The following is a 24,472-nucleotide window of genomic DNA, read 5'->3' as shown; positions in this document are numbered from 1 at the left end:
ATATTCGTCATTAGGCAGGACCTGCTGCCTCCTAACTCCTGCTGGAATGTTAGCAAAAAGCCCACAATTAAACGTGACTATTGGGCCCATGAGAAACCTTCTGAGATGGCCCTACACTGTGTGATAAGTCCATCAGTATTCAAACCTTCCTGAGATGGCCCTACACCATGTGATAAGTCTATCAGTATACAAAGTCTCCTGAGATGGTTCTACACCATGTGATAAGTCTGTCAGTATACAAACCCTCCTGAGATGGTTCTACACTGTGTGATAAGTCTATCAGTATACAAACCGTCCTGAGATGGCCCTACATGTGTAATAAGTCTATCAGTAGTACAAAAATTTTTACTTCTGACATGTTATAAATGAATTCAGCAACCTCATGGACCCATTATGAGGTACTTAAGAACTTGGTCAGAAGGGCTGGAAAGGCTCAGGGAGACCGTTAAAGGAGCCATCTACAAGTGGGCAGCTTTCCCGGAGAGCCCCACAAGGAAGAAGAACCAGCAAATTAGTGAATCAGAGTTCTTTTAATAGTTCTCTTATGATGTCTAACCGTGAGTGGAAGGTCCTATGATCCCATCAGACAGCTAGGCACTCAGGTTGAAACTGCTGACTTAGCTCGCCTTCTTTCAAAACACTACTTGCAAAGTTTATCTTACCTACAAAGCCATAATCAGGAAAATTCTTGAAGAATTTTATAAGTTCAACTTTACTGCCATAAATATTTCCTCGGTGAGGCTTTGCTGAACTTAGCCAAGAAGATGTGCTCTAAGACACCAGGGCTCGGACTTGAACTAGGGTCTCTCTGACTGTAGTATTTAGCTCCAAATCACTGTGACAGAGGAGCTGCAGCTCCAGATACATAGGAATGGGAGCCAATAAAAGAATACACTGGAACCATCGCCGGCACGTCTATACGGATGCTTAAAGAATACTTTTTTGATTTAAAAGTAATAAATTCGCGAGACTAAAAAGGCATTGCCTTCTTCTTCAAATGGGCTTGCTCAGTGCCAACCAAATTTACAACGCATGTATGAGCAAGGGAGCACCTCCGAGTCATTGATGCTAAGTCTTTGGCCTCAACTGAATTTTATTAGCGGCACCACAATGTGAGCTAGGAAGAGGGTTAGAATTCTGCACACTTTCTTTGCTCTTTGAACCCAGATGTAAGTGAGTAGGTTTCTTCATGGTGGGAGCTGTTTTTAATCCCTGAGAAAATGAATTTAGGGGTCCAATGGTAGTGGCAGTTGCCATTAATCCCAGCATTCCCAGTAGGCAGAGGCAGGTGGATCTCTGTGAGTTTGAGGCTAGCCTGGTCTGCAGAGAGAGCTCCAGGAAAGCAAGGGCTGTACAGAGAAACCCTGTCTTGAAAAAAATCAAAATAAATAAATAAATAAATTTAGGGAATAAATCTTATCCAGTTCTTAAAGTTCTTCCATGTTTCTTCTTTTATTTTTGACATATATGTACACGTGTGTGAGTGTATATGTAGGTCCAAGATGGACGCCCAATGCCTTCCTCAATCGCTCTCTACCTTACATATTAAGGCAGGGCATCTCACTGAAGCTAGAGTTACAATTGTGGCTAGCCTAGTAGCATGCTGGGATTATGGGCAACTTTTGTATTGGTACTGGAGATCTAAACTCTGGTCCTCTTTCCCATTGGACCATCCCCCCAGCATCACTCTTCTTCCTGACTTTGTGGGAATGCTTTCTAATTGAAGAGCCAACAGTTATGTGCAGTTATGGAGTCCAGCTGGGCTGGCCGTCAGCTTCCTGACTTGCCTTAGTTTCTTCACTCAGAGAATGCTATATCCCTTCTAGATAGTTGTGTGAACCAAATGAGTTGATTTGTGTAACATATGTAGCCTAGTGCCCAGTAAATAGCACATGATCAATAAAAAGAGAGCTGATAGTCTACCCAAGTGTCTAATTTCCTTCAATGTGGGGGAAAGAACCCCAATCCAGACATGAGCCAGGAGTTATTGAGTATTCCAATCCCTGCCTCTGTTTCCTGTGCGGGACCCAGAGAAACTAGGTAACTGCCAACTTCCCTGGCCTCCCCTTCCAGCAACGGACTCGGGAAGTGTGCTGATTGACTTGCCAACTTGACACAAACCTAGACTGATAGGGTAGAGGTAACTTTACTGAGAAGCTGTCTTCTTCAGATTGGCCTGTAGGCAAGCCTATGGGGGTGTTGATTAATAATCAATATAGGAGGACTTGGCCCACTGTGGGTGGCGCCATCCCTGGGCAGCTGATCCTGAGTTCTAGAACACACGTATGTGCTTAGGAACTGCAGCTAAGTGGCTACTTAGCTGTAAGTCACTCAGAATGGATTGGTAAAACGAAACTTACTTTATTCTATTTTAGATGCTTGCTTGTTTTCTAATGAAAGAAAGAAAGGGTATGGATTTGGGTGGGGACGGAAGCTGGGAGGATCCAGAGGGAGTTGGGGGAGGGGAAACTGTGATTAGAATATTCTGTATGAAAAGAAATCTATTTCCAATTATTTTTTAAAAGGAACCTGAAAAACAAACAGGAAGCCTCAATCTGAAGGCTGAGCCCCACAAGGTGATGAGATTTCGGTTCAGTTTTGTTAATACTGAATGGTAACGTGACAGGATCCAGAATCACCCAGAAGTCAACCTTTTGGGTATATCTGTGGGGGAGTTTCTGAGCTGGGAAGAAGCCTTGGAACTGAGGGCAGCACCATTCCATGATTAGGATCCCAGACTGAAGAAAACGAGTTGAGAACCGGCTTCTCTGTGTCTGTCGCAAGCAGGGCTTCCTTTGCAAGGCTGAGTAGTATTCTATGTTATGTATGTATGTAGTCTAGGTTATGCATGCATGTAGTCTAGGTTATGTATGTATGTAGTCTATGTTATGTGTGTATGTAGTCTATATATTATGCACACTTTATTCCACAGTCTCATCCATCTGTGACATTTGGGTTGTTTTCGCACCTTGGCAATTGTGAATGATGTTGTGGGGCCATTGGGGTGCAAATGTCCCTCCCTTTAGCCATCCTGTTTGAGATTCTTTTGGACACTTACTAGGAATGGAGTTGCTGCATTGTGGTATAATGTTGGTTTCTGCCTTTTTTTGTGGGTTAGGTTTTGTTTTAGGATTTTGTTGGGTTTTGTTTTGTTGGCACGGTCATTCTGGTTTATTTTATTTCTTTCTCTTTTCCTCTTTTGCTGTACTGGGAATTGAATCTAGAGTCATTTGCATGCTAGGTAAGTGCTCTACAAATGGGCTACCTATCCCCGGCCCTCTTTAGTTTAGTTTAGTTTTTCTGAGACAGGCTCTCACTAAGTAGCCCTGACTGGTCTGGAATTTGCTTCGTGGACTAGGCTGCCCTTGAACACATAGAGATCCTACTGCCTCTGCCTCCCTAGTGCTGGTATCAAAGGCATGCACCACCTGCCTTCCTATTTTATTGTGATGAAGGGTCTCGCTAAGTTCCCTAGGCTGGCCTTGAACTGACAGCTCTCTGTGTCGTTCTGTGATTCTCTTGACTTATCTTTCCACCACAGCACACAAGGTCAACTTGCTCTGTCAAAATTAGCAACATACGAAGAAAATCTTTCGGTGCCAATGAAAAATGCTGAATATGGTCATTATAGCAGCTGCTGTTAAAAGTCTGCTATGACTTATCCAGTTGCCCAACTGTAGCCTTAAGTTGTGTTCATTCTTTAGATACGATACGATTTCTTTAACCAGTCCCGACGCGGCAGTCATCCCACACGCATGCGCACACTTCAGAGGACGAGGGAGGGTGGAGAAACCTTGGCTACTGGTTCTGCACGTCTGCCCGCAGACCCAGCAGATCTAGACTGCAAAGATGCCATGGGAACTACCTCCAGTCCTTGGCTCTCTTCGCTCCTGAATTAGCCTGCAGTTCAGGCTGGCCTTCTCTACGCTGTGGTAACGCTGGGCCCAAGCAGCTTTAACCTTTACATGATCCACAGATCCCGGTGGGGAGGGCAAAAAAAAAATCACTTTTCTGGCAATACCAGGAAAGTTCCCGGAGAAAATTTTAATGGAACCAACCAGAGTCACATTTCTCTTGCAACCAATCTCTGGGGTTAAGACAATATGGCTGGTGACTGGCAAGCCCCTAGGGCTAGGGCCTGCCCAGCCTTCCTAGACCTCTGCAGATTTCTGGGGCTGCATAGCTAGGTGGGGGGCTGATTATAAAAGATATGTGACATCCTGTTACTGGCACATGGGCACAATCATCAGGAAGCCACGAATATGGGTATTTAAAGCGGAGTAATGTAACAAGAAACAAAACATTATAACAACACTCCCCCAGTGGTGTGGGGGGGGCATAGTCTCAGGTACCCCAGGGTCACCCCAGGCTTACTGAGTAGATGAAGGTGATCTTGAACTTCTGCTCTTTCTTCCTGACTCCTGAGGAATGGCAGCTATGTGCCACCATGCCTGGAGACAGAACCCAGGGTTTTGTGCGTGCTAAGTGAGCATCCTACCAACTGAGCTCCATCAGTCCCTAGTCCCACACTAGTGTTTACTGTGTGGGAGGACATGCCTCTGGTAGCCTCAACTCTGTGCAGCATCTGTCTGCCTCAGGAGCTTCCCATGGTTTGGAACCTTGGGAACAAAAGGCACCGCATTTTCTACATTAAGGAAGGTGATGTCTGCCCTTGGCCAGTCAGCCTGGTCTTTTGATAACACCTGTCAGTCATCCATCAGTGGATGGGAAGTATTTTGTCCAGCGAACCTCCCATGGGCAGTCATGACTCTACCCTGTGAGTCTACAAGTGTGTTCTTGCTGGAAGCTGACATATAACAGTTTTATTTCCTCCATGTTGAAACATTTTTAATAGCAAATGGCAGAAGGTGATGTAGTAAAAAAAAAAAAGGAGCGTTAAGTCCAAAGCTCAGACCTTTGTTTTGAATCTACCAGGAGGTAGACAACATGCTGATCCTCAAATTGCTCCAGTTCACATCAGATTACCCTCTGCCCTCATTAGAAGCCATGTCGTCAGAGGCATGACTAGATCCAAGTACCCGTATGTCCTGTGATGGCCTTGACATCACCTTGACATTTATTCAATACAAATGGAGACTAGCAGAAGAGTCTGGGACAGGAATAGCTCGCCTTTCTAGTCCCACAATGGCATATACTGGCTAGTAAGACAAAAGCCGGAGACATTGGAATACACCCTTCTGGAGAGGTGCTTCCTAAGATTCTATTGTATAGGGTGTAGGAACTCTCAAACCTATCCACCAGCCCACCAGTCAGAGCATCCTCACTGTGCTTCCAAGAGTGCACAGGTGCACAGCCTCCAGCCCCATGCTCTGTTGGCATAGCAATGGCTTTCCTCCATTTCATGAGTACTTGGTTCCAACACCCTAGAACCAGCCCAGCCCAAAAGAATGAAGGCGGACCTGACATTAAACAAAGTATTCAGACTTTCAGAACCAAAGTTAATTGATTTAGGGCTCATGGAGAGTAGGGTTTGCTGGCATCGCGAAGAGAAGGATGAGGACTGGAGGTTATCTCAGTGAGAGAGTGCTTGTCCAGCTCGCACGGGGCACTGAGTTCCAGCTGAAGCACTGCCCAAAAGAAAGACGGGAGAAAGGAGCCAGAGCATCATGGCCGACGGATGGCTCAGTTTGCGACGTGTCTGCCTTGCAAGCATGAGGACCTGGTTCACATCCCCAGGACCCATGTTAAAAATGCCAAGGATAGGAGGCTGGAGAGATAGCTCAGCAGTTAAGAGCATTGTCTGCTCTTCCAAAGGTCCTGAGTTCAATTCCCAGCAACCACATGGTGGCTCACAACCATCTGTAATGAGGTCTGGTGCCCTCTTCTGGCCTGCAGGTATACGCGCAGACAGAATATTGTATACATAATAAATAAATAAATAAATAAATAAATAAATAAATAAATAAATAAATAAATATGCCAGGGATAGACTACATTCCTGGAATCTCACAACTGGAGAGACAGAGACAGGTAGATCCCTGGGCCTTGCTGGCCAGACACCTAGTCTATTGGTGACTTCTGGGCCAGTGAGAGATGCTACCCCAAAACACAAAGTGCATGGCACCTGATGAACAGCAACACAAGGTTGTTCTCTGATTTCCATACATAGGTCCACATCTGGACACATGTGCACACATACAAACACACACACACACACCCCAGAGAGAGAGAGAGAGAGAGAGAGAGAGAGAGAGAGAGAGAGAGAGAGAGAGAGAGAACACTACTTTCAAACTCCAAGCTGGAATCAGTTATAAAAACAAACAAAAAAAAAAAACCAAAAAAAAAAAAAACGCACCCAATTTGAAGGAGGCAGTTGAGTTAAAAAAGGGCCGGTTCCCCTCTCACCGTAGGTCCCTGGGGCCCAATGGTTCTTAGGTCTCAACGCGGCTTAAAATCCGCTGACCCAGACTGTCTGCCAGAGCCAACATGAAGAGTGCAGCTTGTGCAGAGACAAACCAATGTTGCCCAGGCTTTGTTCCAATGTTAAAACGGGAGAGCAGCAGCAAGCCATTAGACAGACATGCCTGGGCGAGCCTCCATCAGACAGCGAGCCAAGCGCTACCTGCTTCAGCCACCGCATCTGGTTGCTGTTGCCTCTCCTTAGTGTGCGGCGTCATTCTAACTATGCTTAGGCTCCTTTCCCCGCTAATCTCTCCTTACCAGGGCTTTCAGTGTTTTATCGTCCACCATGAGTTCGGGAGGCTTCCCGGATGAGCAAACTTTTATTTCGTGTGTATCCGGGCGCCTAGCGCAGGACTTGCGATCAGTAAACCATTATAGAATGAGTGGGATTAGCAGAGAGAGAGAGAGAGAGAGAACTATCCCGCACTCCAGAATTTGGATGATCTAGTGACAGACCTGGAAGGAGGTATTAAGACAGAAGCCTTGAATCTGACCTTGTAAATTGTGTGTGGTGCTGAATAGAAGGTCTCTCTCGTGCACTAAGCCCAGAGCCACCCTTTGGGTCCCGATGTCACGTTATAAAATGGAAGTACTTAGCAAAGCAATGGCTAACGTTTTCTCTAGTGTGTAGCTAAGTCTCCGTCTTGGTGGACTGCCTCGAGGAGGACACCACGGGGCTGTTGAGGTGGCTCTGCAGGGAAGGGAGCTTGCGCTAATTGGCTGTCTGAGTTCAGCCCTTGAGTCCCTCATGGGGGAAGGGAAGAACCAATTCTCAAAAGTTAGTCTTGGATCTCTGTGTGGGTGCCATAGTTTGTGTGTGCACCTCCCCCATGCTAGATAAACAAATGGCTTTAGACATATGAAAAACAATGTCATGGGCTGGGTAGCTTGAATGTAGACGTTTATTTCTCATCCGAGTGCTGGGGAGTCCGAGGAGGTGTGGGCTCCAAAAAGGGAGCTGAGAACTTTGCTCCTGAGATTTCAGGATTTCAGAGGAAGAGAGAAAGGGACAAGGGATTCTCTCAGATAACCTCTTTTTCTTTCTTTCTTTCTTTTTTTTAAATTAAGATCAATTTTTATTATTTTAGAGTATTCGTGTGTGTGTGTGTGTGTGTGTGTGTGTGTGCATGTATGTGCAGGCACCTGCAGAGTCCTGGAACCAGAATTATAGGCAGCTGTGGCTGCCTTACATGGGTGCTGGGAACTGAAGCAGAGTCTTCTGAAGAACAGGATGTATGAGTAACTTTAGAGCCAGCTCTCTGGCCCTTAGGTCTCTCCTCATAACTAATCCTACTGTGATACAAGGGCTCTATTCTCGCGATTTAGTTACCGCCACCAAATTCACATCCTGATACCATCACACTTGCTGTTGATTGGGGCCTCCTCAGCATGTAAGCAGGAGGGCACAGACTGAATCCTTACCAGATTGTGTCACCCATCACGTGTCTGAGGTCTGTATAATCATCAGTGACTTGTTCCGGCTCCCAAAGAGCTCTCTTCCCTCCCCTGTTCCCTGGAGATGGAGAAGCCCGTGGACCGTCAAGCCATAACATTAGGAAAGGCATAGGTACCCTTTTCAGGTAGAACAGAACAGCTAGTAGCAGTCCTGAAAGCTAAAAGCACATTTGGGCCAACTCTGTTTTACCTGTTCTTAGGGGTAATGGGATTGATTGGGGGGGTTCATTAATAGACGGAAAGTCTCTGGCCAAATTGGAAGTACCTGGCATGGGATACAGCAAGCATGAACTCCTCCACCTTTCAACATATGCCAGAATATCATGTGGGCAGTCTACTCTGCTGTACCTCTCTTCCACCCTGGCAACTCTCCAAGGCAATTTATAGGATGCCCCAGGCTGCCGAGAAGCAGCATTTAGATAAATAAATCATAGTCTATTCTGATTTTTCTTAGATTGCATTGAAATAATTTCTGAAGAGCGTGAGCACAGGATTGAACCCCCCAGGGACCCTGCACAGCCCCGGCTGTGATCTCTTTTCTGGTGACTGGGAGGAGCTGTGGCTTCACACATCCCTCCGACATGCCACCTTCATAGCCGGGCCTAGAATTAGGCACCACGTTTAACAACCAACAATTGAGGAAACTGATAGAATACGATGGAATCCCGGAAATGTGAAGACAGGAACGGCCCAGATTCGAACTGGAGCAGAAGAGACAGCTTTCCACAGAAAACAGTGTCTCAGCCTCAACCCCGGAGAGCAACAGACTCATCGTCGTGAGATGTGGCCCAAGAAAGCAGCAGGAACTGTGTATGAACTTTCAACTTGGGAACCTGTTCTGCGTTCTCTCTGCAGTTCTGTGCTCTGGGTTTAGAACGGCAGAGTTCAAGTTCGGTTTCTGGAACTTCAGTCTGCGTTAGTTTAGGTTCATCTCTTAAGTTTCCTGAGCCTCAGTTTCTTCAGCAATGCAATGGGGGAATAGGATGCACATTCAGTGACTGTAGAAGGTTAAGTTAGTAATTTTCAAAGGTCGCAGTCTGGCTGGCTATAGACTATATATCACAGATGTGTTTTCAACATTCACAATTGAAACCAGACCTCTCACAGGCCAGGCGCCTGGCTATGTCAAGTGATTCAGCACCAAGAAGAAAAATATGTGAAACAGAAGGAAAGGCTTTTTAAAAACTTTTCCCCATCATGGACTTCAGATAACCTTTCCCATAGCAACTATAAAACCATTATACACGTATTAAAATACACGAACAAGAAAACAATCCACCGGTTCATATTCCTCTTGAAATTTATGGCTCAGTCTAGGACTCCCGAAACTCTTTCCTCCTAAAAAAAGTGAAAATTAATAACGTCAATGGGATCTTGTGAGGAATATTTACCTATTAAGGAAACAAACTTTGAAAGACCTCTGGTCCATGGGGAATGACACCTTCATAGCAATTGGCTTACCAGGCACAAGGAAATCATAGAAATAGCTCCAGGAGGCCAGTATTTGTTATTCTAGACAGAACACAGACTTCCAACATAAGGTGACTTTTCATATTAATAGATAACCCATAATTAAGGGTCCAATTAAATAAGGCTGGCCTTACCCCTCATAAAGAGGTTTTGTTACATGGAGATAAGAATTAATATACCCAAAGGACCATGTTGGAAAAGGCTAGCCAAATTCTCCCCTCTGGGATTTCTGTTTTACGAAGCCACTTCCTCCCCCACTTTCAGGTCAGAGTTCAACACACCCAGCAGAAGTTACTAAAGGGCCTTAGCCCTGCTTGCTAAGGACAACTGACAAAGTTGATGCTGAGGGGAGTGTGGCCTTTGGCTCAGGCTACTTGCCCGGCAACTGTGAATATAGGTGGATTTGGACTAATTGCCTTCAAGGGATAGGAAGACAGCTAGCAGGTAATAGTATTTATTGTGAGGATCCGAGTTCAAATCCTAGCGACCTCGTATTAAAACTGGAATGTGGCCCTGGCCGTGACTGCAATTTCACTCTTGTAGGGCGTGGAGCCAAGAGGTTCTCTGGGGGCCTCGCTGGCTTTCAGACTAAGTCCAGGTTGAGTGAGAGAACCTTTCTCAAGAGAGAGTGATAACACAGGCCACCTGACATCTTCTTCCGGCTTCTGGACACCTGTCAAACACATCCATACACACATATGCACATACTACACACATACACACACTTCAAACAGAACTGCCTTCAATTTCCTTCATACACGCTCCCTTCCTTTTTTGGGGAGCTGGGGACTGAGCCCACGGTCTCTCTTATGCATGCTAGGCAGTGTCCTACCATTGAGGTATATCCTCGGCAAATTTCACTCCCTAGCACAGAGCTTTCTGGAGTGTTCTGTGGGATGGGACAGGATTTGGGCTCTGCAAGGCTACACAAAGTCAAACGTGGTTGGCTGTGAGATTTCTTGTGCTTGTCAAGGTGGTAATGGATCTTCAAGAGAGATGCCTGGCGACCACATCCTAAACTTACTTGGCTCTCAGAAACTTTCCCGGTGAAGTATCTGATAGAACCAAGATTTCCAGAACACACTTTTGAAAACACAGCCACGTCAAGAAGTGTGAATCTCCTGAAGTCCTTTCAATGGCAGTGGTGTCCCAAGGACAGACTCCGAACTTCTAGATGGCCTTGAACAATCTGAGTCCAATGGACCTCCCCAGCCTTGGCCTTATCTCTTATCACACCTTCTCCTACCAGCTCTAGAGAGTAGTTCCCCTGAGAGGGAGCTACTGGTGGATTTTTCTGGAAAATCTTCCTTGGACTTCTGAACATGCAGTCTTTTCTTTGCTCCCATACCTCTCCATCTTAGTTCTGGCACAACATCCACTGCCCATATCCATTGAGGCCCGGACAGGTTCTGCATCCTGTTATGTGTCCAGCACCTACCACAGTGTGTAGCACACAGCTGGTCACCAATATACTTGAGGAATTACTGAAGCAGCAGTATTGATAGACAGTTGGCTAGGGTTTCCGGAACGCATCATTAATAAGGACCCATAAATATTTGTGTGTTGTATATTAGCAACAATATTCCTATTGTCCTTGGTCACCAAAGTCCTGTTTTAGGATACAAAGATGAAGTCAGTTTTATTGATCCATTGACAATGGAGAGGCAGAGTGGTCTCTGAACTGAACACGAAGTTGTCTTTCTTGTCACTGGGTCACTGGGGTCCTATCAGAGGGACGCAGGCAGATGACAGAAATGACTAATGAGACGAGAACGTGGTTCAATTCTTGGAAATGCCAGCTAGGGCTACAGGACAACCTTGTACAGGTATTTGACAGTCACAACCTTTCCTTGTTGGTATCTTTAGAGCTGTCTTCCAGGTCTGAGGATACAACTGTAGTCATCTTACACAGGTGTGGAGGCCAGAAGACAGCCTTGAATGGCAACCTCAGTAATGACCCAAGACAGGATCTCCGGGTGGCTTGGAGCTTACCAGTTAAAATCTAGACTGGCTAGCCAGCCAAAATGAAGGATCCTCCCACCTCCCAGTATTTACGTGGGTCCTGGAGATCAAACTCAGGGCCTCAGGCTTGCAAGGAGAGCCCTTTGCTGACTGAGCTATCCTGGGCCCAAACCATCACAGCCTGCCTGACTTCCTTATGTTTCCTCTAGCATCTCAGATTCCTTTCTTCCCCCATTGTGACATGGTTTTACTGTCTAACCATGGGTTTCCTGGAACTCACTCTGTAGACCAGATTGGCCTTGAACTCAAAGATCTGCCTGCCTCTACCTTGTGAATGCTGGCGTTAAAGGCCTTTGCCACCACGCCTGCTGCCTCTCGGATTACTTTCTATTTTTCCATCTCAGCAAGCATTGCTGGTGAAGATTTGCTCTATAGCATGCTCAAATGAAACACAAAGTAGGCCACACTCTCAAAACCCAGTAATGAGAGGAGGGCTGAACCACGGCCTGAAGAACTTGACATTCTCTAAGACTTCCACGGAGTTGTTTAGGCAGCCTTGCGGGCATGCATCAGGAAGTCTCTGCTTTGGAGGAGGTTGCCACAGTAGAAGGACATCAGTGCTTCATGGTGACTGGCCTGTGTTGCTCAGTCTTCCAGGCCTGCTCATTTCCTGATTCTTCTAGCCTGGCTACACAACGATGATGGTGTGTCTGACCTCAAGGAAGCACAGAGTCCTGTCCAGGATGATGTCAGAGACTGCTGTTTTGTTTGCCATTCCCACCACTTTGAAGAGGTAGGTAATTGTGTGTGTGTGCGAGAGAGATTTTATGAACTGTCTGTTCTTTTGAACGTGACCCACGTTATACACTAAAATCCGGCTGAACTTTTGCTGTAACCGTGCAAGTGTATCTTTACTTACCATTGGGGAGTTCTTGGGTATAGTCATCAAGTATACTTCTCTACATCCTGGTCCCCAAAGGGAGGGATGCAAATTTCCATGTGCTTTCAGTTTCATTTTTATGATAAATGAGATAATTAGCTTATGGGAATCCATAATGCTGCAATAATTGTTATTTTTGTTTCTGCAGAATGAGAAATTCTCCATGAAAAAAAAATTAAAGTCTGAGTTGCAAAAAAAAAAGCAGAATGAGTTTCAATGTTTCAAAACCACACACCCCATGCTTCAGACCCTCCAATTTCTTGCCTGAGTAAAGCAAGTTGCAGTCTTGACTTGGGGATACAGGTAAGTGGGTGAGGTATAAGGAGCAGAGAAAGTGCAGAAACACCGCCTCCTCTCTGTGTGAAGTCATGAGCTTCCTGGGGTATAGGCTTCTCTGTGAATATGTGCAGATGGTTACTCAGACATTGCTTTTTCTTGTCATTTCATTTTCTACACGGTTTTGGACTACAAATGAATTCTTTTGTATGCAACTCACTCTGTTTAAATTTCTTTAAACCATATTTATTTATCTTTATTTTACCTGCATGTATGTGCCCTGCATGTGTGTCTGATGACTACAGAGGTCAGAGGAGGGTGCCAGAGCCCCTGGAGCTGAGATTCTAGATTCTAGTTGTAAACTGCCCCCAGGGTGCTGGGAACCACACCTTGGTTCTCTGCAAGAGCTGTAAGTGCTCTTAAGGGCTGAGCCATCTCCTCAGCTCCTTCGATTAGCTTTCTGACTGACACTGAGGGGCATTTCTGACTCAGGAGCTGTGTCTGAAGTAGATGGATTTCAGAAACAGAAGTTGAGTTTAACAGGAGATCCTCTGCCCACTAGGATTTTCCTCTTACAGCCTTTCACCAAGATAAATAATAATTTGCTTCCTCCTTTTAAAAGCCAAATAATTTAGTGGCTGTTAAAGATACGGTTCATCGTATAGACCTGATTAACTGCAGAAAACTGAAGCTCCGGATCGCTGATATTATGAGGTTAGAAATAGCATCCTGCTAATCAGCAAAACCAAGAAATGAAGAGAGTTTAAATCAGACCTCATGCCTAATGCATAAGCGTGGAACCGCTTCATCTGAGGTGGAAACGTTCTGTCCTGTAGGGAAGCTCCTTAAACAGGAAGATAAACACCTCAAAAGAGCTTCAGGAAGTTCCTGAAACTGACCAGATTCACTAGGCCCCTCGGCTATAAAAGCCGAGAGTCCCCCCTCAGACTTGAGGGAGAGACACTGTAAAAGAGACTTTCAGACAAGTCAAGAAGATTGAATCCAGACCAGCTGCCTGGAAGAAGCAGAAAGCTGCCTGTCTACCTGGAAGAGGTTTAGACCAACTGAGGCACCTGCAAGGGACACGCTCCAACCTGTGGAGCTGCCTGCGTGCAGGCTGTGTGTGCTCGGGGTTCCCAGCTTTGTGAGCTGTCACCTGTGTTGCGTGGGTTTGGATGATGCAGCTCTCTTTGAGTCCTTTCTGCTCCCATATGTAACCCCTCACCCATACTCCGATAAAACTCATTGGTTTACCAAGTGAGACTTGGGCCGTAACTATATGTTGGTGGAGGGGCGGGGGCTTCTGTCTGAAATGAGCAGACATGGGTGTTGCATCTCCCCTGGAAAGTTTCGTCACACAACAACAAGGTCCAGCGTTCTTTTATCCCTGGGTACTTTTAGAAAACGTGGTTGTGTTTTTACCCATCCCTCCCCTCCAAAATCTACTGATTTGTGGAGGTAACACAAAATGCCTTTCCACGCACACTTCACCAGTGAGGTCTGTGGCCTACAGATCCCAGAAGTACTAGCAATTCTCGCGTTTTCGTTTTTTGCAAAAGTTGGTCTGCGACGATGTACATCAGAGCCCAGGGTGGTTGAACCTTCCTCTTGTCAAGTAAGTGTCTGGGTAGATAAATTTGCCATACTAAAGCGAATCTTGAGATGACTTTTTGCGCAGCTGCTACTCCGTTTCAATTGTACTTCCTGAGAATTCATCGAAATAGGAAGAAATATACCCAGCGATAAGGTAAGCCTTTTTTTTTTTTTGCTTGTTTTTGTTTTGGTCACAACAAACTGTGAAATGCCGCTTTCCCTATAGTTCTAATGCATGAAATCTGCAATCTTTCCACTTGATTTCCGAAGGACCCTTAATTACTGCTGTCATTAGCACCTACTGTTCAAAACAGTCTGTTAAAATGTACTGGTAGTCTCCCCTCCAAGTCCCTGCTTGCTTGGTTTTAACTTTTTCAAGGGTAAGTAAAACAATAATTGCTTTAATAACAACAGTCGGTATGTGCAGAGAAATAAATAATATCCCAAGGTTTTTTTTTGTTTGTTTGTTTTATTTTGTTTTTCCCACCGCTTATTTCTGTTCACTGAAAATTCGGTACTTTGGTACTTTGGGCTGATTTCCAGCAGGTAAAGGTGACTGCCCCCGGGGCTTGACAACCTTAGTTCAAACCCTCGCATCCACCTTAGAAGAAAGAAAAAACCTCCGCAAGCTGTTTTCTGATTTCTACGCATGCTGAGGGACTAGTCACTTCTTCCTACCCAATAAATAAATAAATGTAGTAAGAAAAAGAATTAAGTATTTGGGTTAAGAGGGTCCTAGAGTTTGAGCAAGAGTTTTTCAGAACTAGCAGGGACTTACTATCTGGGTCTTAAAAACAAGTCACTCATTTGCCTTTTTCGTTCCACATGGGTGGGAATGACAGCTGCCGGAAAGCTGCAATGTTTCTGCCTGGTCATGTACAGTTCTGCAATATAATGCATAAATGTATAACAACAACTTGGGCTCGCTGGATACCTCACTGGTCAGGAGGAAACGCAGCCTGCCTGGCGCGTCCCCGTGCACTTGAGAGCGCGCGCGCGCACACACACACTCGCGCACTGCGCGCTTCACTCACTCACGCGCGCGCGCGTGTACACACACACACACACACACACACACACACACACACGCACACACAAACGCACGCACACAGACACGCACGTGCGCGCGCGGGGGTCAAAAGGTGATCCAGTCCTGAGATTCCCCCAATCTTTGCTTTCCCTCCTCCTGGCAGGTCGAGCTTCCTAGCCTGGAGAGCAGCTGGGCTGCGGACCGGGAGGGCGGGATGGTGTGTATGTAGGGGGCGGGAGTGGCGAGAGAGGCGGGAGCCGGGTAGGTGCGCGCCGCGCCCGCTCCCGCCCGGGGAGAGTCCGGGCCGGGTTTTGCGCCGGGTCCCCGGGCTCGTCTCACGGCCTCCAGCCGCCGCCGCTGCCGTGTTTACTGAGCTCGCGCGTCCTGATATCACTCCGCTGGCATGGAGGAGGAGGAGGAGGTGGAGGAGCGCGAGGAGGAGGAGGAGGCGGCGGCGAGCAGTTGATCATTGTGATGGTGGTGGAGGCGGCGGCGGCAGCGGCAGCCTGGCCGAGCGTTAGGGGCTGCTCTCCGCGCGGCGTTTCGCAAAGGACTTCAGCGATCTACTTTTGCAGTCGCCTCGGACTGTCCATGTGTTTACTTGCCCCAGCCCGAGGACTCGATGTCTAGGCTTCTGTGAAATGCAACTGAGCAGCCAAAGTACTTTGAGAACACGGGGCGGCATAAACACCAAAACTTTTTTGTGGAAGGAAAATGCAATAAGCAAGCTCGCCGTTTTCCGATGCGGCGTGGAGTGAGTGTGTGTCGCGCGTGTCCGCACAGGAGGCACACGCTTGTGTGTGTACATGGGGTGTGTTTTTCGGTACGTAGTGAGAAAATGCTTGCCAACCACCGGAAACCTCCTGGAATTTATTAGAAAATAATGGATTATTAAAAGGAGGCAGGCGAGGAGCGGATCTCCCCTTGAGTTGCAAGCCGATCTGCTGCCGGCTCAGTTTGTTGGGATTCTATTTGTTGATAGGTGTCTGATGGTATTCCGATAACACCCCCTCTTTCCTCCCCTGGATCTTTACAGTTTTTTTTTTTTAAGGAAACAACAACAAAAAACCACCCCAAATCTCTCCCTCTTTATTTTCGCCCCGTGGGGATCGCTGTTTTCATCCATGTGCTTGCGTCTCCCCCGCGTTCCACTTAAACTATTTTAATCCTTGGACCCAAGGAGGAGGCTGATAGGGGGGTGGATTAAAAAAAAAAAGTTCTTCCAAAATAGTGTGCCCCGGGAGCAGGATGGGGGATTTCGCAGCCCCCACTGCTGCCGCGAATGGTAGTAGTATCTGCATCAACAGCAGCCTGAGCAGCAACCTCGGCGGGGCCGGGATCGGCGTGAATACTCCCAATAGCACTCCGGCTGCTCCGAGTGGCAATCACCCCGCTGCCGGCGGCTGCGGCGGCTCCGGGGGCCCCGGCGGCGGCTCGGCGGCCGTCCCCAAGCACAGCACGGTGGTCGAGCGGCTCCGGCAGCGTATCGAGGGCTGCCGGAGGCACCACGTCAACTGCGAGAACAGGTATCAGCAGGCTCAGGTGGAGCAGCTGGAGCTGGAGCGCCGGGACACCGTGAGCCTCTACCAGCGGACCCTGGAGCAGAGGGCCAAGAAATCGGGCGCCGGCACCGGCAAGCAACAGCACCCGAGCAAAGCCCAGCAAGATGCGGAGGCTGCCTCGGCGGAGCAGAGGAACCACACGCTGATCATGGTGAGGGCTCACGGGGCGCGCGTTGGGGTCGGGGGCGTGGAGTTTCTGGCGTGGGGGTGTGTGAGGGTTTGATTTGCACCGGGGGCGAGTGAGGTGGGATGGAGCCGAAGGGTTAACGTCAACTTTTCTCAGGGTAAACGTTGTCGTTGACGCCGCTACCTGTTAATCTGTCAGGGTTGTCAGATTTGGGGAGGAGGGGAAGAGAGGGAAGCCAGTCACGACTGCAAGGGGGAGGAGGGAGCTTCAAGAGCGTTGGAGTGAGGCGCAGGAAAAGTTTCCCCCTCCTTGTCTTAGAAACCGATCCGAATGAGAGTGAACCCGGGAGTAGAAACCACGCTGCTCCTCTCCGCGCCCCGCCTTCACCTCTCGCGGTGCCACCGCGCCTCCCCAGATCGGTCCCCTTTCGCCCACCCCTCTCATCACATCCGCCGGCTGCGGGGAGAAATTGATGCTGTCGCACATTCTGAGTGGGCACCAGGCTCTTAACCCTTTGGAGGGGGAAGGAAGAGTCTCTGGCTTCCTCTCCTTTGGGTTTGGGAAAGTCTGAGAGTTTTGTGAATGAACTTTGAAGTGGGTGAGCTGCGAGCGAGGGTGGCTGCGCGCGCGTGCTCGTGGGGACGCGCGCGGATGCGGGGCGCGCGAGCGCTGCGCTCGCCGCTCGAGACCTGCGGCTGAGGCAGGGCAGGTGGGGCAGCCGCGAGGGGTCGAGAGGGCCGTGGCTGGGCGGGAGCGAGGAAGCCAGAGCTGCGCCCTGATCCTGCCACTGCCGCAGGGCTTGGAATTGTCCCCCATCCTCTTCTTCAACTTGCCCCCACCTTGCTCTCGCCAACTTTCAGGCACCGAGTAATGAGCCTGGAGGAGTGGAGGAGAGCAGCGAGGAGAAAGGCTTAAATGGCCGGGTGGGTGGGTTCGCAGGAGGATGCGCAGCCAATGGCTTAAGTGCTAGGAGGAGGAAGGGGCCGATCCCACCCCTAACCCAGAGGGTGGAATCCTTTCTCTTATCTCCTCTCTGGGGTTCGCTAGCTTTCCTCTTTGGGAGGGGGGGCGGGGTAAGGCAGGAAGCTTGGGAAAGGTGTCTGCACTCCCTCCCCCACCGTGTCTCCGGGTTTGAGGCCCCGGTAATGGCCATCTCCTAGGAGCGCGCCCTCTTCCCCACCGCCCCTCCGTTGGCTGCGTGGAGTCGGGCTCCGGACGCCCTCTCCGTGTGCTTTCTGTGCATCGCGCACGTTCCGGATCTCGGAGCGCCAGGGGTGGTGCCAGGGTCGCCGGGCTCTCGGGCGGGCGGTGACAAAGAGCCGGCGTGGGGGAGGGGAGGCCGCGGAGCTCGCTCCCCCCCCCCCCCCCCGCACGTGAAGAGGAACAATTTGTTTATCTTGGGCTTCAAGAATCCTTCCCTCCTCCCTGCTCTCCTTGGCCCCTCCTCCCTGCCCTCCCTCTTCTGCGCGCTCCAGCCCAGTCCCGCCGGCAGCGCCCTCCTCCCATCCTCCTCTCCCTCCCCGACCTCCCTCTCCATCCCACCCCTCTGGCCCTCCCTCCCCTCCCTTTTGGAACGCGGCCGTGGGGGAGGGAGCGGGAGGCGCTTTGTCCGCCTGGCGGCCTTGCGCAGCCCCGGGGACCGCCCAGCGCCTCCGGCCCTGCCCCCTCCTCCGCCTCAGGCCACCAGTGCGGTCCCAGAGTCTTCTAGGGAGCTTCTCGCTTACAAACAGGAAGCTCCAAACCACGGACACTCTGGCTTTTTCCTGATTGTAACCCTGAGCTGGGACGAGGCCGGCGTCTTGACTATAGCTGGGGACCCAGGTGGCACCAGTGTTCCTAGCAGTCCCCCAGCCCCCTCTCTGCCCTCGCCCTCAGTCGTGGGAGATTGACTTAGCGAACCTGAGGCTGGAGTAGAAGAAGCCAGACGTCGTTGATTCCGTCCTCGCCCATCCCCACCCTCTACAGTGTTCGCAAGTCTTCTGTTTCCTAATTGCATAGAAACGGACTTTTTGCGTGAGATTCCAAAATTCCCGTCTTCTGACACAGCTTACGACCTTTGGGGATGGTGCTGAACAAAAGCCATTGTCCTTTTCCTTTCTTCTTTTTTTAGAGACCTGGTACGGAGGCGAGAGGAGTAGAGTTAGGGACCAGAAAGTTTTGTCTTTGGGCTGTGTCCTCCCTTACCATCCTCTGATGGCGGAAGGACAAGAGTGGGGGCCGCCTCTGTGCTGACACCCGCAGGTAAAAGCCTGCCTGCATTCTGAGGTTACCTAGGAGGCAGTTCGCCCCAGCCAGGGTTTAACTTCAGTATGAAAATATAAAGCTTATTTGAATAGATGAAGACAACAGCTATAAATTTCGCAATGAATCCTACTTTAGTAAGTTAACAGCAAATAGACTTGAAAAACATCGCCCGAAAATCAAATTTTTCTATCAGTTGTCAATAATTTAGCCCATTGACGTAGAGAAATACCAAAGCCGTGTGCAATACAGTATATTCTAGCATCTTCCAAATATAAGCGTCTCACTGGTGCCAATATGAAGTACGTGTGATGTGGAATGAAAATAAACCGTTTTAATACTAAGAAAAGACTTGTGTGTAGATTTTGTGCGTAGAGAGAAAAATTAACATCGCAATTTTATGAGTTAAATTTTCCTGTAAAATGATTAGTTTCAGAATTCACATCCGCTTCTAAGATGGAAGAATACCTTAAGCTTAGCCTATCTATGAGATTAAAAAATCTTCAAGATGGGTTACTACGAAAATGTTCCTCTTCGTTTTCTTGAATTGACTGCTGGATTATAGTGGAACTCCAGTGAGGCACAGAGCAATTAAATTTAGTTCTCGAATTGGACTCGCTATTTAGAAAGCTCTAAAGAAAAATGATGATCAACTACAGCCAAACAGCGATGCTGAAAAAATAAAATAAAAGTGAATAGGATTCTTTTCTGTTTTATTGCTATTGTTTACCTTCTTAGGACCAGTATTTCCGAAGTACCAAATATCGATTGACTCTTTCTGCCTGGCTTGGGTTAAGAGGACAATCTAATGAGGGCTTTGCTGCTTTTGATTTGTTTTCCTATCTTGCACATTTACAAGCATAGGCATGAAAGACAAACACACAAACTAGTAAGCCAAAAGCAACCAGAGGTGGTGAGCAGTAATCTCCCCTGGTTCTAGACTATTTAAGATTGCTGTGGGTTCTCTGTAGCATGGTGCATAGAGCAGGCAGCACTCCTAGATTTGAGCCTATACGAGCCTATACTACTTCAAGTGACAGGTCCTCTCTATAGACTCAGGTAACCTCGGTCCGGACATCAGCCACAACCATTTTATTTTTACAGAGGGCACCCCCCCACCCCCAAGACTCCTTGGTTCCATGGTGAGAACTGTTGACTTTATGCATTTAAGAATCTCAGTGTTTTCCAGTGTCTTTCCTGGTAGTAAAACATGTTCATTGCAGCACTTGGAACAGGATTTGGGTCTGGTGTTAAGATACGTTTTGATTTGCAAGTCCAAAGATTGATCGACTTGACAAAGGTGCCATCCTTTAGAGCATCAGAAAGCACATCAATGTCATTTTGACAATCTCAAAATGGTGGTAGTCTTATTCCCCCTGGGGACCTATGCTGTGCCTGGCCTTTCCCTATCACCATCCTAACAATTTATAGACAGTTTGCACAGTGCATAAATCTATGTGACCCATGCTCTGAAGAGTTTATCGCATAAAATTCATTTGATAATATAGGTATTAATCACTGAGTATTGGATATAACTGTACCCCATCCAAAAATGTTCCCATCCATCCTTGGAATGGATCCAGGAAATACCAATATACTAGGTCACTACTGAACCTTCTTCTCCATGAATCCTTTTGCCTTTTAAATTTTATTTTATTTTTTATGGCAACCTTTCCAGCTCAACTATCCGGCTGCTGTCATGGGTGAGGGGGGTGGCTTTTGCCAAACCTTCCCATTGCCTGATCTAGCGTGTCTTAAGTTTGTGAGAAAACCGTGAACTTTTATTTCTTTATCCTTAACAATATGGTGTTTTTTTGCGCTAAACTTCAAGAATCATTGAACAACAATACATGTAATCCTTTGGTCATGGTGCATTCTATTTGTACAGAGTGGCCAGCCGTCAGCCTGCAAAGTAGAAGTCCAGTTAGTTCATCGTTAGTCATAATCTACAAAATGAGATCCAGGCAGATCCCTTCCCAGGTAAAGCTGACTCTAAAGTAGCTAGTATTCTGGATACGCCCCATCCTGTCTTTTTAGACTCATGAGAACAAATGAGATGTTTTTCAGATTTTTCTGACTAATTCATATGAGAGAAAAGAGCATTTTCTGGCCACTGTTCAGTTTCTGTAGGAGAAATGAGGATCATGGGCGGTTAGGTTTCCTTACACTCAGTTACTTTCCCCCTAAGCCTGCGAGACTCAGAGTTCGCTGCTAGATTTCCCAACAGGGCTTTTCATTTGGTTGAGATAAGGACGCTTGTGAGCAAGCCTTCCCTTGAGCTCCTGCACCTCCCTCCCCAGAATCTGGCATAATAAACAATTTTGCATGTTAAGTTGTTGTTCTTGGTCGCCCTCAAAGCACTTCCTCTTTGTGAATGCTCCTTGCGAAGTTTTCTGTGGGTGATGAGTATTCTGTTTGGTTTCCAGTCGTTCTCTGCTGGACTCTGTCCTGGAGTTGATGATAGCCAAAGCCTGTCTTTTGACACGCTCTGCACCGTAGAGAAGTGTGTGGTGTCCATCAGATGTCTAACTAGCAGAAGCAGATTGCAAACCCGCCCTCAGGTTCTCACAGTATCTGCCCTAAGTCTCAAGCTGTGGTTCATGTGTACTCTGGTGCTGAAGAGCTCAGAGTTGGGGGTTTGGAACCTATGGCTACCTGCTTTTATTTCCTGCTTCCTCTGCTGCTCTTGTCTCCCTTTCTCTTGCTCTTTACCACTTTTATCACTGAGGAAGCAGCAAGCAGAGGAAAAACTAACTCAGGTGCTTCTGGCTGTCGCAGTAACAAGATGCTTGGATGAGACATCGTTTTGGATCAGTGTGGACTTGGCTTTGTACACAGTATTTATTCTTCCTTAGCACACACAATATGGCGTAAATTGATTTTTAAACTTTACTGATTGCATAGCATTGATACATATAGTCTATGCAGTATTTCACAGAGGTTAAATTATTAATTTTGTTTTCATTTGCATGACAATGTATGTTCTTCATAGGTTTTCATTGTTACTGTAACTTATTTCAAGGGTGTAACAGATTGCTACTAAATCAATATAGTCTTGCATGTCAACCACTTAAAGCTTCAGGCACTATGTATCCCCTTTCCACCGTATTCTGAGAAAAATGATGTGCTTTACTGTTATTTCAAACTCATTTGACATTGCTATTTGAGGGGGGGGGTAGCTGGTTTACAGATGATTGCTAGTAAGTTTTTTGTTGTTACTGCTTTTTGTTTTTCTGGGCAGGACTTCTCTGTGTAGCCCTCCTTGGCTGTCCCTGAATTCGCTCTGTAAACCAGGCTGGCCTTGGACTCAGAGATCCGCCTGCCTCTGCCTCCCAAAGGATTAAAGGCCTGTCCCACCATGCCTGGCACTGCTGAAGTTTTAACTCTTTCCAAATTAAGAAAACAGCATGCATCTCAAATAGACATGTCCAAAGGTTCATTATTCAGGTTTGCAAGTTGGGAATACAACTTCTGGTACCCGGCTATTGCCAGAAGTGATTAATTATCTTTACCTAATTTGTTTTTGTTTAAATCTAAGAAAGTTTAAAGAAAAAAAATGAAAGAAGAGTGGATAAATTACTCATAAAACAGAGTTGAAGGTGCACTGTGTATGAAAAGAAATACTTAGAAATTACAGGTTCTGTTTAGCAGGGGCAGCAAAGGGAAGCACATTTTATTTTTATTTTTGAAGGCTATCTGGCTGTATAAACTCTAGAGAGGTTCTTGAATCCCTTTCTCTATTTGAGAAAGAAACTGTGTTTAGTTCCCCTAGGGCCACGTGCACACAAGCAGAAGAAAAAGGAAGCAACTGAAGTGGCCTTTTGCTTGTGTGTTTGTCTTAAAGGCTGGTGTACTGTTCTTGGGGAACTTAATAAAAACCACGAACGTCTTGCCGTACTTCCTCTGACTTAAGGAACGTGATTGCTTAAGGATCATTTAGGCACCGCCTTTTAGTTCTATCAGTCTTCCTATTGGCTGGGAGGGACCTTATGTTGAAATGGAATCTTTTAAAATACTCTTAATAACTGACCTTCATCCCCTTCAGCATTTCCTTAACAACTCGAGAACACTTCAATGAAATATTTAATTTTACACTAACAACTTCCAGGCTCCCCTTTCTAGCCCTTAACTGCCTGTCCAGGTGGTTAGCATCTGGCTGTGTAATGTCACTTGAATGTGAACCCTTCAGTCCCCAGCTATGTCAGCGTTTGCTTCTGCCTGGAAAGAAGGGATTAGGATAAGTGATGTTTGCCTCTTCCATCCATCCACTTCCCAGCACCTCTTTCCCGTCAGATGGACTGGAGTGCCATGTATGCCTGCACTTGTGCGGGCAGCCTCAGCCTGGCCCTCCTTCATACCTGTGACTGGGACGGATGACCCAGCTTTGAAAGACTAAGTCTATCCCCGTTATCCTCATAGCGATCAGTTTTTTTTTTCCTACCTTCGATTGACAGATGCCGGGTGTAGTAACCCAGAGACTGTGAATTAATCTGAAGGGGCTGGTACCCAGTAAGAGCTGTAAGCAGGTGGAGGGAGGTCAGCTACGCAGAAGGGCTGAGAAAATTCCAGGGGCAGGGAGCAGTAAACATGGAGGTGTAGATGGAGGAGAAGTGGTGGTCTTGATCGTGTGTAGTTAACCACAGCGTGGCGTGGTTAGTTGGAGTTACCAGGTAAGGTGTGCTTTAAATCGTTTATCCTCATCCACACCTGACATTTTTGATTATTATAATTTAGGGGTCTCATAGTTGTCTCCATGACAGAAACCCGGTGTTCTGACAGGTATCCTGCAATGAACGAACACTATCATGGCTAGTTTTTCGTTGTCGTTGTCTTCCTTCCTTCCATCCTTCCTTTCTTCTTTTCCACTAAAATGTCTCCATCAGATGGCCTGTAGGCAAGCCCATTGTCCTCATTGATGATTGAGGATTAATATGGAAGGGCCCAGCCTTTTGTGGCAGTGTCATCCCTGGGCAGTAATAGCAAGCAAGCCAAGGGAGCAAGTCAGTAAGCAGAGTTCCCCCATGGCCTCTGCTTCAGTTGCTACCCTGAGCTTCTGCCCTGGCTTCCCTCTATAGTAGCCTAGAACTTGTAAGTTGTAATAACCCCTTCTTCCCCAAGTTACTTTTGGTCATGGTGTTTATCACAGCAATAGAAATCAAATTAATAATGCTCACAATTAAGAATTCACCTGATCCAGAGTGTCAGTACGGCTGGGTGTGGGAAAGCCTACTTTGACCAAGATGCTTCGCTGGAGGTAGGAAGGAGAGAGTACTTGGGGATGGATTTATGCCCTGTGATTTTTACTCATAGTCTCTCTGATATGGGATGCCCTCTGTATGCTGTGAATATGTTTTATTACCACTGGTTAATAAAGAAGCTGCTTTGAAGCTGGG

At 47.3% G+C, this 24,472-nt stretch overlaps 1 protein-coding gene across 1 annotated transcript in view; it reads left to right on the top strand.

Annotated features, from left to right (window-relative positions):
• The first annotated feature begins 15,432 nt into the window (after positions 1 to 15,432).
• Maml3 (mastermind like transcriptional coactivator 3) overlaps positions 15,433 to 24,472 on the top strand; it is a 418,971-nt gene continuing 409,931 nt past the window's right edge. The window contains exon 1 of the mRNA XM_075950592.1: positions 15,433 to 16,862. Coding sequence (XP_075806707.1) covers positions 16,398 to 16,862 — 465 coding nt within the window. The 5' untranslated portion in view covers positions 15,433 to 16,397. The remainder of the gene's footprint in view (positions 16,863 to 24,472) is intronic.

This window comes from Microtus pennsylvanicus, chromosome 16 (genome assembly GCF_037038515.1).
Source record: "Microtus pennsylvanicus isolate mMicPen1 chromosome 16, mMicPen1.hap1, whole genome shotgun sequence".
Taxonomy (NCBI): Eukaryota; Metazoa; Chordata; class Mammalia; order Rodentia; family Cricetidae; genus Microtus; species Microtus pennsylvanicus.
Note: the sequence above shows the minus strand (reverse complement) of the source record. Positions and strands in the feature narration are given on the sequence as shown.